At 35.1% G+C, this 20,009-nt stretch overlaps 1 protein-coding gene across 1 annotated transcript in view; it reads left to right on the forward strand.

The window, feature by feature from the left end:
- FER (fer (fps/fes related) tyrosine kinase) overlaps positions 1-20,009 on the forward strand; it is a 403,356-nt gene that overhangs the window by 60,670 nt on the left and 322,677 nt on the right. The window contains exons 5-6 of the mRNA XM_012647371.1: positions 7,361-7,534; positions 12,625-12,724. Of these exons, the coding sequence (XP_012502825.1) occupies positions 7,361-7,534; positions 12,625-12,724 (274 nt within the window). The remainder of the gene's footprint in view (positions 1-7,360; positions 7,535-12,624; positions 12,725-20,009) is intronic.

The following is a 20,009-nucleotide window of genomic DNA, read 5'->3' on the forward strand; positions in this document are numbered from 1 at the left end:
TCCTTCCTTCCTTCTCTTTCTCTCTCTCTCTTTTTTTCTTTCTCTTTCTCTCTTTTCTTTCTCTCTCTCTCTTTCTCTCTTTCTTTTTTCTTTCTTTTCTTAATGGGGTCTTGCTATGTTGCCCACACTGGTCTGAAACTCCTGGGCTCAAGCAATCCTCTTGCCTCAGCCTTTCAAGTAGCTGGGCCTATAGGCACATACCACTGTGCTAGGTGCTTTTGCTTCTGAGATCGGACAGTGAGCTAATGCAGTTCAGCATATTTGGTACCATTCTTTAGAAAGCGAGTATTGAATTTGATTATATTGACTTTATTTTAAAAATATTTAATTACTTTTTGTCCACACAGTATTTTTATTTTATGTGGATTCATTTTAGTTATTATGTTAGTGTTTAATAATCTGAGAATTTGCAATACTTGGAATAACAGGGGCTTAAAAGTTTCAATCTTTCCATTTTTAGAAAGGCTTTAACTAATAGAGAAAGTGAAATTCTCCTGATATTGAAGGATATACTTAACTGAGATGATCCATCTCCTCTTTCATCAAATAACTTTCATCCTTTGGTTCTTTAAAAAGCTTCACCGGGTAGGCCTGGTGGCTTGCGCCTGTAGTCCAAGCTACTAGGGAGGCTGAGGCAGGAGGAATGCTTGAGCCTGGAGTTCAAGGCTGCACTGAACTATGATTGTGCTACTGCACTCCAGTTCGGGCAACAGAGCAAGATCCTGTCTCGGAAGAAAAAGCTTCACTGGATAAGAACATGCTTGCACTTCTGGATACTGAGACATAAACTATGCAGAAAAGGATACTAGCTAATTCCTGTTATATTTACAGGGGAAAAATGTTAAATGCTGTAGGAAAAATGAAGATATTCAGGAACTCATCACAAGGAGTTACAGAATTGATGGACTTTTACACATGTAATTAATTTTTAGAAATTATTATATTATCATTATTAAATATTTGAATGTTCCAAGACTGTTTGACTCAGATATAGTATTGATAGTACGTTTTTTTCATTCTTATTGTGCTTAGGTTTATTGAGTTTCTTGGACCTGTGGGTTTTTAGTTTTCATTAAGTTTTGAAAAATTTCAGCCATTATTTCTTTAAATAAGTGCAAGGGCATGGCCCTGGTTTCTGGTAAGGGCTTTTCCTGTCTTTCCTTGTGTCTCATTAGAGGTTTCCAATCACATATGTATTATTTTTATTATTAAAATTTCCAATATAATTATTTTTTACAAAAAAATGGTATATATTTATGGTATACCATGTGATTTTTTGATATACATGTACATTATGTAATAATTACCATAATCAAGTTAATTAACATATATGTCATCTCACACAGTTATTTTCTTTTTGTGGTGAGAACACTTAAGATCTAACTATAGTTACCATGCTGTACATTAGATCTCCAGAACATACTCATCCTGCATAACTGAAACTTTGTTCTTATTGACCACCATGTCCCCATTTCCCCACCTCCCAGCCACTGGCAACCACCATTCTACTCTCTTCTTCTATGAGTTTGACTTTCTTAGATTCCACATATAAGTGAGATCATGCAGTATTTGTCTTTCTGTGCTTGGCTTTTCCACTTAGCATGATGCCTTCTAAATTCATCCATTTTGTCAAAAATGGCAGGATTCCCTTCTTTTTTATGATTGAATAATATTCCATTAAGCATGTTTGTGTGTGTGTGTGTGTGTGTGTGTGTTTGTATGTATTATATATACCACAATCTCCTTATCCATGCATCTGTTGATGGTGGTTTCTCTATGTTGGCAATTGTCAATATGGCCTGTCTAGTCTGTTTTGTGTGGCTGTAACAGAATAATTGAAACTGCGTAATCTATAAAGAAAAGAAGTTTACTTAGTTCATGGTTCTGCAGGCTGGAAAGTTCAAGGGCATGGCCCTGGTTTCTGGTAAGGGCTCTCATGCTGAATCATAACATAGCTGAGAAGGTCAAAGGGGAAGTAAACATGTGTGAAGAGAGAAAGCCTGAGGGGCATTATAACAGCCCACTTTTATGGAAACTAATCCATTCTCACAAGAACGAATCTAGTCTTGTTAGTGAGAACTCACTCACTACCACAAGAGTGGCACCAAGTCCCATGAGAGTGGAGTCCTAATATACTAAATACCTCCCATTTGGCCCACTTCCCCACACCACCACATTGGGGATCGAATTTCAACATGAGTTGTGGGGACAGACAAACCATATCCAAACCATAACAGTGCCACAATGAACATGAGAGTGTAGATATCTCTTTGACCTACTAATTTCCTTTTCTTTGGATATATACTTAGAAGAGGAATTTCTAGATCATATGGCAGGTCTATTTTTATAATAATTTTTGAGAAAGCTCCGTACTGTTTTCCATAATGGCTTTCCTATTTACATTCCCATCAATGGTATACAAGGGCTCCCTTTTCTCCACATCCTTGCCAATACATGATGATGAGGGATGTTGAGCACCTTTTCATATACCTTTTGTGTGTCTTCTTTGGAAAAGTATCTACTTAGGTTCTTTACACATTTTTTAATTGATCTATTTGTGTTTTTGCTGTTGAGTTGTATTAGTACCTTATATATTTTGGGTATAAACCCCTTATCAAATATATAATTTGCAAACATTTTCTTCAGTTCTGTAGATTGCCTTTTTATTTTGTTGATTATTTCCTTTGCTTTGTAGAAGCTTTTTAGTTTGTTGTAGTCTCACTTATTTTTGCTTTTGTTTTCTGTGCTTATGGTGTCATAACCAAAAAATCATTGCTAATACCAATGTCAAGGTGCTTTTTTCCTGTTTTCTTGTAGGAGCTTTACAGATTCAGGTTTTATTTTTAAGTCTTTAGTCCTCTTCAAGTAAATTTTTGTGTGTGGTGTAAGATAAGGATTCAGTTTCATTCTCTTGTATGTGGATATCCAATTTTCCTAACACCATTTATTGAAGAGAATATCTTTTCCCCATTGTATAATCTTAGTGCCCCTGTCAAAGATTAGCTGATCATAGATGTGTGAGTTTATTTGCAGGCTCTCTTTACTGTTCCATTGGTCTATTTGTCTGTTTTTATGCTAGTACCATATGGTTTTGATTACTATAGCCTTGTAATATAGTTTGAAACAAGAGTGTCTCTTTGGAACATTTTAATGATAATCATTCTTTCATTCCATGAACACTAGGTATCTTTCCATTTATTCACATCTTCTTCAATTTTATCATGAATGTTTTATACTTTTCAATGTCAAAATCTTTCACCTCCTTGGTTAAATTTATTCCTAAGTATTTTAATCTTTTTGATGCTATTTTAAAGGGTATTTTTTAAAAAATTTCTTTTTTGGATAGTTTGTTGTTAGTGTATAGAAATGTTACTGATTTTTTGTATGTTGATTTTGTATTATGTGACTGAATTTATTAGTTCCTAACAATTTTTTATGGAATCTTTAGGGATTTCCTTTAATTAATTAATTAATTATTATTTTTAGAGACAAGGTCTCACTCTGTCATCCAGGCTAGAGTGCAGTGATGTGATCATAGCTCACTGCAACCTCAAACTCCTGGGCTCAAGTGATCCTCCTCCCTCAGTCTCCTGAGTAGCTAGGACTATAGGTGCACACCACCATGCCAAGCTAATTTTTCAAAATTTATTTTTAGTTGTTTGTAGCAACAAAGTCTCACCATCTTGCCTAGGCTGGTCTTGAACTCCTGGCCTGAGGTGATCCTCCTGCCTTCCAAAGCGCTGGGATTACAGGTGTGAGCCACTGTGCCTGGCCAGGTTTTCTCTATTTCAGATCCTGTCTACTGCAGACAGTCACAGTTGATGTTAGAGTCAGTGACTTATACTGGTAAAATCCAATTATAAGGAACATTATTAGCAAGCAGGTTTCTCTATAATAAAGCAATTTGAATGTCTGCAGATGGCCTACAATATTTTGTTTATTAGGTTACAAAGAATTATCTTCCACAAATTATCTTAACAAACTATGCCTTGTTCATTGCTATGCCCTAACCAAAGAGCTATATCTGCAAGGTGCTATTCTAGTTTTATTACAAATGTTGGAGTGCATTTTACTTTCGTTTGTTTATTTATTAAGCATCTGTTAACATCTTATTCTTCTCTCTTTTAACAAATATTCCAGCCACCCATCTAATTCAAATAATACACCACTTAAACATTTTCTTGCTACTCTCAACCATTCCTTTTATGTCAGTTTCTTTTGTATTATGTGCTGCTTTGATCTTTCTATTTTTTTCTCGGTTGAAAATAGACTTGTTTATTTTTTCTTCACCATGATAATACTATCCATTTTCAGTTTAAAATAAAAAGATTTTTTAAACCCTTTTTATGGCATGTATTTAATTTGTGGTTTTAGTCTACATTCCTCATTCCTTTTCTCCTTTTTCCCTCCCTCCCTTTCTTCCTCCCTTCCTCTTCTTCCTTCCTTCCATGAATATTTAGTATCTGTTGTCTTGGGCATCACAGTAAATATCTGAAATAATAGACAGACACATGATACTACCTTTATGGAGCTTCCATTCCAGTTGAGGAGAAAATTTTAAAAAAAAACAACCCACATAACAGATAAGTAATTGTTTTAAGTGCTAGGAGAGAGATAAGAGAGAGAATAGCAAGGATTCATGAGATTTAGCTGATTACTGAAGGAAGAGATGGCTCCTGTCATGTGAAGGAAAGAAGAGCTTCCAGGAAGAGGAGGAAACTTTCAGGAAGAGATTGTGGGGAGCCTGCAGCCTTGGGGCCACATGTGACCTTCTGGATCCTCGAGTGAGGCCTTTTGACAGAATCCAAATTTTACAGAACAAATTCTTTTAATAAGGGATTTGTTCTGTGAAGTGCGGATTCAGTCAAGAGGCCACACATGGGAATCTGAAAGGCCACAGGTTCCCCAACCCAGGTAGAGCTTGATATATTCAGAAAACCGAAGGAAGAACAATGCTCCAAGAATTTGTTTAGCTAGGTGGAGAATGTCAAAACATGAGGTTGGAAGGATAGGTAGAATACAGATAGTGGGAGACATTATAGTTCTTAGAAAGGAGTTTGGATTTTTCTTTAAATGCAAAGGAAAGCCAGTGTAAAGTTTGAAGGAAGACAATGTTAATAATTTCTTTTGATATTTCAAGGGGAATGGATTGGAAATAGCATGAGAGTATGCCATTTGTAATAGTCTAAGCCAGAGATAATCATAACCGTCAAAAGGAGTGGCAGTGGCAATGGAGAGAGGTGGATGGATTTGTAGGTAACTTTGGAGATAGAATCTGAAAGACTTGCTGATGGATCGTTTGTGGGGAAGGGTAGCCTGAGCTTTGTAGAACAGGAACTTTTGCCGGAAGAGAGGGAATATTTATTAGCAGCATTCAGGCATTGGGAGTGGGATAGAGCCAGGTTTTTGTTAAAGCTAGAATATAAATGGAAAGTTCTGATAAGGCATACGAGGACTTTTCTAATCATAGAACAAGAGTTCTTGAGGATATAGGATTCTATAGATAGCAGCCTGGGTTGGATGAGGAGATACTGAGGGCAATGTGGAGTTGATAGTTGGAGTGATCATATATTCTTTGGGACATTGAACTTCCTGCAGTGACTACAGTGAACAGAGCTATTAGATAGGCTAGCATGTGCCCTTTTGGGAGAAGGGGGGCAATGTAACTTAACTGTGGTGTTTAATGTTGGCTTCCAAGAAGTCTTCTCCCCTAAGCTGTAAGGACTCCCACATATCATCACAGAAATTTATTGCTACAAAGCACGTAGAGAATATTTATTTTTTGAGGATAGAAAAGAACACTGACTCATCTCACTTTTTTTTTTTTATAGCTTTAACATTCTTACACATGCTAAGGAATGTTTTTCCAACATTGCATTTTTTTGGAATGAAAATATTAGATGAAAATGGCAAAGCTACATAAGTTATTATTGCCATTTAGTTTATGTTTTTAATTGATGTAGTATAGTTTTCTGTTTGCATCTTTGTTAAATTTTAGATTTTAAAGGAAGGACTACATCAGTTTTAAATTGCTTTGTGATGTTAAGAGCATATTAGTGGTTATATTTTCGTATTTAAAAGTAAATGCTATCTGTTCATAGGCTGTATATCATGTTCTGTTTTCATGATAGCATTTCACAACAACTCCCCTCCCTAAACAAATACCCTCAAAGGTTATTATTTTTGAAAAACAATTTTTTTTTGCAGTGTATCAAAAACAAGATTACCAAGTTAGACCCTGGTAAATATGGACTGTGACTAAGAATTTGCTTGCTTTAAGCTATAATTTTGATTTAGATGTTTTTGATTTAGGATTATATTGGAATATTAACAGGAAAAGAATAATTCTGTTCATTCACAGATCAAAAGTAATAAAGTAGAAAATTATTATTTTTGTTAATATCTGATACCATACCATGTTCTTTTTTTTTTTGTATCTTTAACATAGACCCTCCCTAACTATGATAGATCTCCGTTAATTGTTTCTGAATTGAATTTTGAAGACCTACAGTGAAGAACTTTCTTTTGTTACTTTTCTCAGTATATATACGTTAGGAAGTCTAACCAATAACAAATAGTTAGTTTTTCCAGCAGTGTCCGTATACCCACTTGTCTGGACCCCACTATTATGTATCTCTGCTATTGAGGAAATATGTTGTACCTCTTAGGTGTATTGTGCTGGAAACACTGTTACGAGCTAATGGTACTTACTAAGAAAAGAAGAGAGCTATAGATAGAAGTCTGGAGAATACCAGTATTTAAGACACAAACAACAAAAGAAGAACAGCTCCCACAGATTGAAGAAGGAAATTTTAGAAACAAGCCAGGAATATTGTAAGATAAGATAGGAAGCCATGCGAGCCCCAAAAGAAGACAGTTTCAGTAAGAAGTGAGTCAGCGGGATGTGATGTCATGGAGAGATGACTTAATATAAAGGTGGCAAAATGTCTATTGCATTTAAAGTTTAAGAATTGGTGACTCTACTAGGACATCAGAATGGTGTGGGCAGAACAATATTTCAATGCGTTGGAAAACAATTAAGAAGTAATAAAATGAAGACTGCAAGTGTGGACTCTCAAAGAGTCCCTTAATATTTTTCCTAAAATTCTGCAGTCTCTAATAAGAGTCTCTAATAATTGAAATTGGAAGCATTTGTAGTTGAAGTTGAAAATGTTAAATACAAACCTTTCATAGCTCGTTGCATAATTGCCAAAAACCTGCTATTTTTATAGTAATGTAATAATTTACATAAAACTAAATATTTAAAGTTTTCAAACACTTAAAGCACAGCTAAATGGAAACTTCTAATCTCTCATACAAATGCTAATTTTCTTTCTTTCTTTCTTTTTTTTTTTTTAAGTCCTGGCTACTCATGATTCAGCAGACGGAGCAACTTAGTAGGATAATGAAGACACATGCAGAGGACCTAAACTCTGGACCCTTACATAGGCTCACCATGATGATCAAGGACAAGCAGCAGGTGAAGAAAAGTTATATAGGTGTTCATCAGCAGATAGAGGCAGAGATGATCAAGGTTAGTCTTTCCATAATGAAATTCTTTCTTTAATTGCTTTTTTAAATTCACCGAAATATTTTATCCTGTTTGACTTAAAATAGTTTATTCATCATTTCCTTAAAAGAAATAGATTTAGGGTCTCTAATAAATAATATTTTATTGAACATAAAACATTGATTATAAGATATATTGTTAGTTTATTTACTCCTAAGGAAGAAAAAAATGCTGCCAATTAAACTGTGAAACAAGCTTTGTTATTACTTAGAATTTGTATCTTTTATTTACTGAAATAGCTCTTACCTTTTTTAAAAAATGAATTTGTATTACATAATACTATTCATAAATAAAAAAGAAACTATAGGCAAAATAATAACTTAGTTAAGGTACCTAAGTTTTCTTTGTATTTAGAGTCTCTCTCTTCTGAATAACTTTTCAAAACTGTTTTTATTATGGAAATTAGTAAACATACAAAAGGAAAAAGAATAGTAAAATGAACTCTCACCTATCCATCATCCACATAGTCACTGTCTTTTTTTCCTATAATTCCACCCACTAGTTTTGGTTACTGTGAACCATCCTTGCATCCCTGGTATAAAACCCACTTGAGCATGGTGTTATTATCTTTTTGATATGCTGTTGGATTTGATTTGCTACTATTTTATTGAAGATTTTTGCTATGTTCATTAGGGATATTGGTCTGTAGCTTCTTTTTCTGTCTTTGTTTGGTTTTGGTATCAGGGTGATACTGGTCTCATAGAATGAGTTAGGGACAATTCCCTCCTCCTTGATTTTTTGGGTACAGTTTATATAGGATTGGTACCAATTCTTCTTTGTACATCTGGTAGAATTTTGCTATAACTCTGGTTCTGGGCTTTTCTTCGTTGACAGATTTTATTATTACTGATCCAGTCTCACTACCTATTATTGGTCTGTTCAGGTTTTTTAATATTTCCTGGTTCAATCTTGAGAAATTATATGTTTCCAGGAATTTATTCATTTCCTCTAAGTTTTCTAGTTCGTGAACATATAGTTCACAATAGTCTCTGATGATCTTTTGTATTTCTGTGGTGTCACTTGTAATGTCTCCTGTTTCATTTCTGATTATGTTTATTTGGGTTTTGTCTCTTATTTTTTTGTTCAGTCTAGCTAATGGTTTATGAATTTTGTTTATCTTTTCAAAGAAGCAACTTTTCGTTGTGTTGATCCTTTGTTTTTGTTTTTTTTTTTTATCTCTATTTCATTTAGTTTTACTCTGATCTTTGTTATTTCTTTTCTACTGCTAATTTTAGGTTCGGTTTATTCTTGCTTTTCTGGCTCCTTCAGATGCATTATTAAATGGTAAATTTGTAATCTTTTTACTTTTTTGATGTAGGAATTTAATGCTATAAACTTGCCTCTTAGCACTGCTTTTGCTGTATGTCACAGGTTTTGGTGTGTTATGTTTACATTTTCATTTGTTTCAAAAAATTTTAAAATTTCTATCTTAATTTCTTCATTGTATAGTTTCCAAAATTACTCTTGGTATTGATTTCTAGTTTTAGTCCACTGTGGTCTGAGAAGATACCTGATACAATTTTCATTTAGTATAATTTGTTGAGACTTGTTTTGTGACCTATTATATGGTTATTCTAGGGGAATGTTCTATGTGCTGATGAAAAAAATGTGTATTCTCCAGTTGTTGGGTCCATTTCGTCTGAAGTCCAGTTTAAATCCACTGTTTCTTTGTTGATTTTCTGTCTAGATGATTTGTCTGATGCTGTGAGTGGGATGTTGAAGTCCCCCACTATTATCGTATCACTATCTATCTCTCACTTTAGGTGTAGTACAATTTGTTTTATGAATCTGTGTGCTCCAATGTTGGGTACATATATATCTAGAATTATTATATACTCTTGCTGAATTGATTCCTTAATCATTATATAATGACCTTCTTTGTCTTGTTTTACTGTTTTGGACTTCAAGTCTGTTTTATCTGACATCAGTATAGCTATTCCTGCTTGCTTTTTGTGTCTGTTTGCATGGAATATCTTTTTCTATCCCTTTACTCTCAATCTTCATGTGTCTTTACTGGTAAGGTGAGTTTCTTGTCAGCAGTATATAATTGGATCATGACTTTTAATCCATTCTGCCAATGTATATCTTTTAAGCGGAGCATTTAATCTATTTATGTTCAAGGTTAATATTGATATATGAAGTTTTGTTCCCGTTCCATTGTTAATTGTTGTGTAGTTTTATAAATTCTTTGTTTCTTTCTTTTTCTCTGTCACTATGTTTTGAGGAAATTCTGTAGTGGAACTATTTGATTCTTTTCTCTTCCTCCTTTGAGTGATTGCTTTACCAATGAGTTTCATACTTTCACGTGTTTTCGTGTTGGTGAATGTCTTACCTTTGCTTCCAAGTTTAGGACTCCCTTGATCATTTCTTGTAGGGCCAATTGTTGAATTCCCTCAGGATTTTCTGGTCTGTGAAAGAGTACTTCTTCTTCATTTATAAAGGTTAATCTTGCTGAAAATAGAATTCATGGGTAGCAGTTGTTTTTCTTTAAGCACTTTGAATTTGTCATCACATTCTCTTCTGTCCTGTAAGGTTTCTGCTGAGAAGATTGGTGTGAGTCTTATGAGATTTTCTTTTTAGGTAATTAGACACTTTTTTCTTGCTGATTGTAGAATTCACTTTTTCACATTGACTTCAGACAGTCTCATTATATTGTGGCATAGTGATGTCCCTTTTGCATTATATTTGCCTGGGGATCACTAAGCCTCCTGTATCTGGATATCTAGCCTCTTGCTAGATGTGGAAAGTTTTCATCTATCCTCTGCGTGTTTCATAAAATAAGATTTTCTCTCCTCACCCTTGGGAATACCAATAATTTATAAATTTGGTTGCTTTATGTAGTCCTAAACATCTGAAAGGCTTTGTTCATTCATTTTTATTATTTTTTCCTTATTTTGGGGTGACTGTGTTACCTCAAAAGATTTGTCTTCAAGTTCTGAAATTCTTTCTTCTGCTTGTTCTAGTATATTGTTGAAGCTTTTGAATGTATTTTGTATTTCCTTCAATGAATTTTTCAATTCTATAATTTGTTTTTGTTTTTTTTTTAAGACCTTTGGTAAATTTCTCATTCATATCCTGAATTGATTTTTCTGAGTTTTTTATATTGTTTTTCATCTTTCTCTTGCATCTCTTTGAGCTTCTTTAAAATCAGTATTTTGAATTCTTTATCTGGGATTTCAAGGTTAAGATCTCTTGGTTTTTTGGTTAAGATCTATTGCTGGAGAATTATTATTTTCCTTTGGGGATATTATATTACCTTGTTTTTTCATGATTCCTATATCTTTACATTGATTTCTGCATATCTGATGTAATATTAGCTGTTTTTTATTTTTAGTTTTACTTTTGTTGGCAGGGGGCATGCATACTTTGTCCTGAAGTTGTGACTATAATGTTGGTTGGGTAGGATCCTTTGGCTTTGCTTCTGAGTGTGTACAGTAGTGAAATCTCTGTATGATTTTTTTTGGCTATAAACAGCATTAATGGTATCCGTGGTTTCCTATGTGTGTTAGGGTGTATTAATTAGTGGAGGCTGTGATCAATTTGTGCAGGTGACTAGAATGTCGTGTTGGCTTATCTTTAGGTTTCAGTTTTAGCAGTAGGGGCCATATGTCTATTCTTGTGCAATGGAGCAGCATATGCTGGCAGGCTGATTCTCCAACCTCTGTGTGGCTTTTTTGGATGCCAGTTGTAGCAGCAGTGTACTGGAAAGGTGAGCTGGCTCTCTAGCTCTTGGGTAGTTGACATGGCTTGCATGATGGTGCAAATAGTGGTGGTGAGATGTTCTGCTGAGTTCTAAGTGCTGCGCGCTTGTGTTGGCAGTGGTTACAATGGGCTCTGCATTCTGGCCTCCAGTCCAGTAGGTGAGTAGGAGCCAACTGAGGTGGTAGTGGCAGGGTGTTTATGTTCAACCTTAGTCCCCCAGGGATACTGCCTGAGTATCCCAGATGGTGGATTGGGTTGTGGAACCCAGGACCCCAGATCCCGCACTCTGCCATGGTTTGGGGGGGTGGTGAGTGAAGCATGGTAGAACTGGATTGGTTCAGGCTTGAGCTCAGGTCCCTCAATGGTGAATGCATGCACCAGCTGTGACGGGCAAGGACAGGGCAATCCTCAGTACCATGCTGGAATGCTTAGGTGAAGGGTTACTACCACTGTGCTGAGGTCCTGCCATAGGGAGGGTGGGCCTGGTCCCAGTGGCCACAGCCTTGGCTGGCTGAGAGACTTTTATTCCTTTCATGCCCCAGTCCCACCAAGGCCCTGTCCTGCCTGTTGCAGCTGACCCAGCTGCTGTTGCATCAGACCTGGCCATTTGTGCCTAGCCTGAAACTCAGCCTTGGACCATAGGAGCCCCCGCCCAGCTCAAGTCCAAGCCTCCATAGCATCTCTCATCCTTCTTAAGCCCCACAGGTGGTGCTTGCTTCCAGTGCTGGTGGCTGCAGCCCATGCCATACATATGCTTCTAGTCCTGGTTGTGGGAGTCCATGCCCTGCTCATGGCCCAGTCCTATAAGCAGCAGCCTGAGTGCCCCTAATGCCTAAGAGTGGCGCTGTTGGTTCTCAGGACTGCACACAGTCTGTTAAGAGCTGGGATCAAGAATGATGTCTTGATGTGGCCAATTAGGTTTCAGAAAGGGTGTGAAAACCAGGGCATGTTACGTCCCTAGAGCAGTTCTTTCTCACAATCTCTCTTTTGGTCCTAAGGTATTCTCCTGTGGGCTGGATTGTATGATTCCTCAGTGGGAAAGAGGACTGTAGAGGGACCCTCATTCACTCACTCACTCCTGTATTGGGGATTTACTCCTGGCCAGTCCTAGCCACGTAGGCTACCTGTTTTCCCTCTCCTTTGTAGATTTTGGTGCCTCTTGTTGCTTTCCTGTGGGACTCCCATGTTCCCTTTTGGATAATGTATTCAAGGTGTGATTGTCTATACACTGTTTTGGTTCTTCTAAGTGGATGAAGTGTACTTGAAATTCCTCTAGTCAGCCATCTGGATTAAAAAAACCCAATGTAAATTTAAACATTTAATACATTTTCAGCATCTTTTTTCTTTGACAGGTTACAAAGACAGAATTGGAGAAATTAAAATCCAGCTATAGACAACTAATAAAAGAAATGAATTCTGCCAAAGAGAAATATAAAGAAGCTTTAGCAAAAGGTATCGTAAAATTATGAAAATTGTTTACTTAAGTGATTTTTATTCTTATCATTTAAAAGTTATCTTTCTAAGCAGTGGAATGATTCCATTTAGAGCAATTCACATATGAAAAACCTTAAAATAAACCAAAGTAGACTAAACTGTCAGACTGTATAGAAAGTTTTACTAATTTTTTGTTGTTTTAAATTTTCAACATATTTTCGAGTAGTTCATACTAAATGGAATTATGTAGCATTTGTAATAGAATGTAAGGAATGTTCAAAATTTTCTCTCTAGCATCGTATTTTCTTATTTAATTACAAAGTACTTAAATAGGAAAAGTCAGATTGTATTTGTTTAGAAGCTTTTTTAAAATCTTTTTACCTATAGTATTTAATTTTTCTTTTTTCACCCTATATGAACTTTGACTATATAGTATTTAAAAGTCATTAAAACCACATCATTTTATAGCATTATGTTATCTTCATAGCTTAATTTTATGTATCTGTATTGTCCTAAAATTTTCATAAGAAGTCTGAGAAGTAAATGGAAAGAAGAGCATATTATTTATGTTTTAAAAAGAGATTTATGGTTATAGTTTCTTATTAAGTACTTCTGTAATTTTGTACCAAAAATTGTTAAATGTTAGATTTCAGTGGAGATTAAGTATAGTTTATGAACAGAAGCTTCTTTGGCTGTTGCTATAATTGGGCAATATTTTCCTTATGTTTAAATGTGACTAAACAGTCTTCGTATTTATATTTAAAAATTTTTCTTTTTGTTTTGTTAATTTTCTTCCTAGCTAAATAAAAACTTTATTAGAAATTCTATTTTCCTTTGGTTCTTAAATTTACTTTTCTCTTTCATTAATATTTTTTCTCTTTGTCTTTTGTTATATATTCTCAATTATTCTTTATTATTTGTTAATTTGTCATAGTAAATGAGTAAACAGCTCCTCCATTTGTGTCTTACACAATGAAAATATCATTGTTATTTCCAGTAGACTAAAAGTGACACTGATTTATATGCAGTTCTTCTTTTTCTCCCTTCCTTCCTCCCTCCTTTTCCCCTCCTTCTCTTTCTCCTCCTAGCTTCCTTTCTCTCCCTATTCTCCTTGTCCCTCCCCACCTTCTTTCTTCCCATTTTCCCCCCAACATCCTGCTTTATGTCTCTCTGTCACCCTGTCCCCCCCTTTACTTTATGTTTCTGCTTCTTGTAATGTTTCTATTGCTTTTTTAGGTAAGATGAATTCATGTACACAGTTTTCTCATTTTTACTTATTTTACTTATTTTTCATGTACCTCAGCCAGTATTTTGAGATTATGGTTTGTTCATTAATGTAGATCTATATTTTGAAATATTTTTGTTATTAAATTATCTGAGTTATTTTAATGAAGAAAAAAATGGCATAGTGGAAAGATCATAGACTTCGGAGTCATATAGTCTTAGATTTAAGTTCTAACATTGTATGATTATTTCATAGATTTTGAAACTTCTATACTTAATTATTATTTCTTTATTTTAAGAGCACTTTAGATAACCAAGAAACACTTACTGAGCTTTCTAAGTTTTTGAGACTCAAAATAATATTTCCCGCGAATTCCAGGAGCTTACAGTCTGTCTAGTCTACACTCTAACTTGAGAATTCCAAGTTTCACCCTGTTTCAAAATTTAGTTTTTTATATAAGGGATCCCTTGCTAAACCATCAAAAGCAGTTTAAAAGTAGTTTCATATATTAAGCATTACTTCTTAATCTGTTAAATAGTTAATTTTGTAAAGTTAGTTACTTTATGCCTTCCTAGCATTGTTAGGTTAATTAAATCATATTGTAAATATCCATGTCTGACTTCACCCAAAGCAAGTGATGACTTAATTTTATTATAATCCAACTATGCTATGTATTTTACATTGGGTCTGTACCTTTGGAGAATGATGAGTAAGAAAAAGAAATATATAATTACTCTCAAGTCATTGATACCTATTTTTAATGATAGATTTTATTTTTGTTTTAAAAATAAAATCCAATTCTCATGTCAGAATAAAGTTTTAAGTAGTTATTTTTACTAATGTTTACATTATAAAAGATTGTTCATAGGTAATCATTGTTCTTTATATTTTTGATCCAGATGAAACAGTATTTAGTGTTGCATTAATAGTAGGAAAGCACCGAGAGAATCTGAAGACCATGCTTTTAATTGGTTTTGAGAAGTGAATTATTTGACTGAATCTCCTTTGTTAAAGTATGTGTGACCTTGTGTACATTTGTGTTTCTGAAGGTATTAGTGATAGTGCAGTATCTTTTCAAGATAGTATTTTTTTTTCAAGAATTGGATTTCTCCCATTAAATCTTACAGACCAGTTGTGTTTTAAGTAAGTGCTAATAAACTGTTTCACACGAGACATGCAAATTTTTCTTTTTTAATCAAAACTATGTTTATACTAATTTAAACGAAAAGAGTATAAAATTTTATTTTTGAAAACTTTGTTTCTGTTTTCGAACTATTTCTATTCTTATGGAGATAAAAGTTCTTTTCATGAAGTTATTTACTCTTTGTAAGGAATATGAGTTGTGATGGCAAATTATTCCAACATTTGTAGACTTTATGTCAGAATCTTAGTTCAGCCCCATGGGCCAGACTTGAGCATTTCTGGAATAAGCCCTAGACTGCTGGGGGCTAAGGGTAGATTACAGATACGGGTCTGGCATCCAGAGTCATTACTTTAAATGTTACGAGGTCTTGGGAAAGCTATTTAAAAACCCCTTTTGACATAGAACATCTACCTGGGGAAGACAAGGCCTTCAGGAGACAAGGCCTGGAAATAATTCCTATAATAAAGAATAAATTCTGGATTTGATCAAGAAATGGGTTTGGACTCACAGGCTCAGTTTTTACAACTAGGGGCTGAGCAGTGGTAGTAGACCAGCAGGAAGGCTGAGTTAATGTTGAAATTCCAAACTTCTGACCCCTGCCATGTGAATTATACTAAATATTTTAAAATTTGAATGTTAAAATTTATATCCAAAGGAATGCTAGTTTACATTCATTGTTATGTAAAATATAACACTCCTTTGCAGTATGAATGCAGCGTCATTTTAATTAATTTTTTTGTAATAGACTTTAAACATTACAATTGCTTTGCTGTATGCTATGTTGAAGGAGCAAATATTTATAGTTTTAAATAAACTTGGACTAATTTGGATTTTAGTCTGTTGATCATTACTTATAATTTATGCTGAGAACAACCAAAATGAGTTTAGCATATTGAATCGAAGTTAATAATTTAGTGATGGTTCTTTTTTTCCTTCATTTCATCAACAAACATTTACTTTATTTTTTTTATTTTTTTATTTTTTGAGACAGAGTCTCACTGTGTTGCCCGGGCTAGAGTGCCATGGCGTCCTAGCTCACAGCAACCTCAAATTCCTGGGCTCAAGGGATCCTCCTGCCTCAGCCTCCCGAGTAGCTGGGACTACAGACATGCGCCACCATGCCCGGCTAATCTTTCTAATTTTTAGTAGAGACGGGGTCTCACTCTTGTTCAGGCTGGTTTCGAACTCCTGAGCTCAAACAATCCTCCCGCCTCGGCCTCCCAGAGAGCTAGGATTACAGGCGTGAGCCACCGCGCCCGGCCTAAACATTTACTTTAGATACAAACATCCTTTAATACAAAGAAGTACACAAGGTGGTAAAGGGATTCCCCCAATTGCTATCACCTCACTACCAAACACATATACATGCACAATTGTTTATGGCCCATGTCAGTGCCTCTTCTCTTGTAGACAGAAAATCGCCTTTACTAGGTTTACTAAAAATGCAAATGCCTCTAAATGTACCTTCAGAATGAGTAAGAAGATGTGACCAAGAACAAATTCTTGAGAACCATGGGTAAAGGAATGTGGCTCCCACAAATTGGGTGAAGAAAATGGTTTGGCGTGAGCCAAAAATGAAAAGAATCTTGAGTCAATGTGAAGTTAAAAGGAATCAAGTTAACCCAGGTAGAAAGAGAAGAATTGAGGAAGTTAGGCTAGTCAGGTGCCTTAAGGCTAATTCAGGAAGACTGCTCTGAGCAAGGAGAAGGGAATGGAAAGTACCTATAAACACCAGATGGGAAAAAGAATAAGTAACTCAGGAAGCAGAAAGTAGCCACTGAGGGAAATCCTCCTACTCCATCCCCCATGCCAGGTTCTAAAAGTAGTTAATCCACTTCCTTATCAGGACTAGCTGTAATTTACACAGATAGAAAAAGCATCTCCTTCTGCTCCCGCCAAACAGCCCATCATTTTATTTTTATTTTTCCCAACTTTTTTTTTTGTTGAGACAGAGTCTTGCTCTGTTGCCCGGGCTAGAGTGCCGTGGCGTCAGCCTGGCTCACAGCAACCTCAGACTCCTGGGCTCAAGTGATCCTTCTGCCTCAGCCTCCCAAGTAGCTGGGACTACAGGCATGTGCCATCATGCCTGGCTAATTTTTTACATATATATTTTTAGTTGTCCAGATCATTTCTTTCTATTTTTTCTATTCATTTCTTTCTATTCTTTCTATTGTAGAGATGGGGTCTCGCTCTTGCTTAGGCTGGTCTCGAACTCCTGACCTTGAGCGATCCACCTGCCTTGGCCTCCCAGAGTGCTAGGATTACAGGCGTGAGCCACCGCGCTCGGCCTAAGTGGCTTACTTTTAACATTTCTTGTGATGTAGGTCTGCATGTAATGAATTATTTCAACTTTTGTATGTCTGTAAAAGTCTATTTGACCTTCCTTTGTAAAATATATTTTTGGTGGTATAGAATTCTGTTTTGACAGACTTTTTGTCTCTTTCATGTTTTGAAAGATGTTTCTCCAGTACCTTGTGCAGGAGAAATCTGCTATAGTACTTACTTTTATTGTTCCTAATGTTTATTTTTCTTTGGGAGCTTTCAGAGTTTTCTTTTTATCATTATTATTAAGCAATTTGAACATGGTTTTCTTGCTGTAGTTTTTTTTTTTAAATTTTCTTTCTTATATTTGTGTTTTTTGAGCTTCTTGTATCTGAGAGTTTATGGTTTTCATCATATTTGGAAAACTTTCAGCCATTATTTCTTCACATATATTTTATGTCTCACCTCTTTGTGCTTTCCTTCAGAGACTCCAGTTGCATATATATTGGTCTGTTTATAGTTGTTTTACAGCCTGCTGGTTCTCTGTTCTTTTTTTTCCTTGTCTTTTTTGTTTCATTTCAGTTGGTTTCTATGGCTATGTCTCCAAGTTTACTAATATTTTCTTCTGCAGTGTCTAATCTGCCTACCTTTGATCTCATCCAGTGTATTTTTTTGTCTCATGCAGTGTAGAGTTTGTGTTCTTAAGTAGGATTTGGTCTTATCTTCCATATATCTACTTAATTTTTTGAACATATGGAATACCATTATAATAACTTTTAATATCTTTGTCAGCTAATTCTAATATCTGTGTCAGTCACCTTCAATTGATTCATTTGTCCACTCATTTTGGGTAGATTTTCCTGGTTCTTTGAATGCCTGATAACTTTTGATGGGATGCCAGATGTGAATTTTGAATTTGTGTAGACTGGGTTTCCTTAACATTTTTAAAGTTATAAGACTTCTAGTTAAAGGAGAAAATGGAGAACATTGCCTTAATTCACAATAAAGAAAACAATGATAAATTTTTGTTTATGAATTCATTGAAATTTCAAAATTATGTGATTAGTGCCTTTTATGAGATAGTTTTTTCCCTTAAAATTCATGATGATTCTCTACTTTTTCTGTATGTATCTGTAGGAATACTTTTCCATGTATTTGTTTTGTTTTGTATATTACTCTGAGAATTCCTATTAAAGTGTCTCTGATTTTGTGTAAGCAATAATTCAAGTTTTTGTATACTTAGATAATCCTTTTATAGTGCATGATTTTCCAAGAGATTCTCTAAGTTTAGGTTTACCAATGTACACAAGTAGTTTCAATTATTTTGTCTTTGTGGTTTGTCTTTTGATCTCATGTGAAATGAGTAAAAATTTTTATATAAAACTTGAAGGAAAATATTTTATCTATTTTTTTAGTTGGTATACAATTTGTTTTACTGTTAGAAAATGTTAAACTTTTTTAAAAAGTTTCCTTTTAACAGTAAAAAGTGGCTGGGCATGGTGGCTTACGCTTGTTATCCCTAGCACCTTGAGGTGCTGAGGCGGGAAGATTGCCTGAGGCCAGGAGTTCGAGACTAGTCTGAGCACGAGCAGGACCCTGTCTACAAAAAATGGCAAAATTAGTTGGACATGCTGGTACATGCCTGTAGTTCTGGCTACTCAGGAGGCCGAAGCAGGAGGATTGCTTGAGCCCAGAAGTTTGCAGTTGCAGTGAGCTATGATCCCGCCACTGCACTCTAGCCCAGGTGACAGAGCGAGACCCTTTCTCCAAAAAAAAAAGTAAGGAAACACGGTCTGTGTATTGGCCAGGCTGGTATGTAGCAGAACAATCATAGCTTACTACAGTCTCAACCTCCTGGGCTCAAGCAATCCTCCTGTATTGCCCTCCTGAGTAGCAAGGACTATAAGCATGTGCCACCACAACTGGCTAATTTTTAAAATTCTTTTTAGAGATGGGGTCTCACTTTGTTGTCCAGACTGGTCTTGGACTCCTAAGCTCAAGTAATCCTCTCACCTCAGTGTCTCAAATCACTGGGATTACAGGCATGAGCTATTTCATGGTTTACTTTTTAATCTTATTTTCTTGTCTAGGGATTTCCTATGAAATGCTGCAAAGAATATTTGTGTACTCTGCTCATTACAGTTATTCTCTCTTTATTTAGGGCAGATCATGTGAAACTAATACTGATTTTATTACATTGTTATATATCAGTCTTCAAAAAATTAATAATGACCACTTATAATGCTAGATAGTTTCTCTGGAAATTTATTATAGACACACAGTTTTTAAGTACATAATGGGGAGAATGAAGAAATAGTTGAAACCAAGTCTTTCTGATTTCAGTGTCCATGGCCTTGTTAGTTTAGTTTCTTCCTGTGAAAGACATGAATTAAATCAAACTTTTAGTTTGGTTAGTGATAATGAAAAGCCAAAACACATTAACCTAAGTTTTACAGTCTTTGTGGACTTCATCGTCCTTCCTCATTGGTTTTGACACTTATATTAGTTTATTAATTTGGGGTATTTTGGGCTCACTATTTCTCTCACTTGTTCTTGTTGTATATAATATATATCATCTTTACCTATATATATACACACAGGTCCTTAAGCATATACCATGTAGCACTTTTTTTCAAAGTGAAAAAATTTTTTAAGAATAAATGTGATACATG

Source organism: Propithecus coquereli, unplaced genomic scaffold (assembly GCF_000956105.1).
Source record: "Propithecus coquereli isolate 6110/MARCELLA unplaced genomic scaffold, Pcoq_1.0 Scaffold265, whole genome shotgun sequence".
In the NCBI taxonomy this organism is placed as follows: Eukaryota; Metazoa; Chordata; class Mammalia; order Primates; family Indriidae; genus Propithecus; species Propithecus coquereli.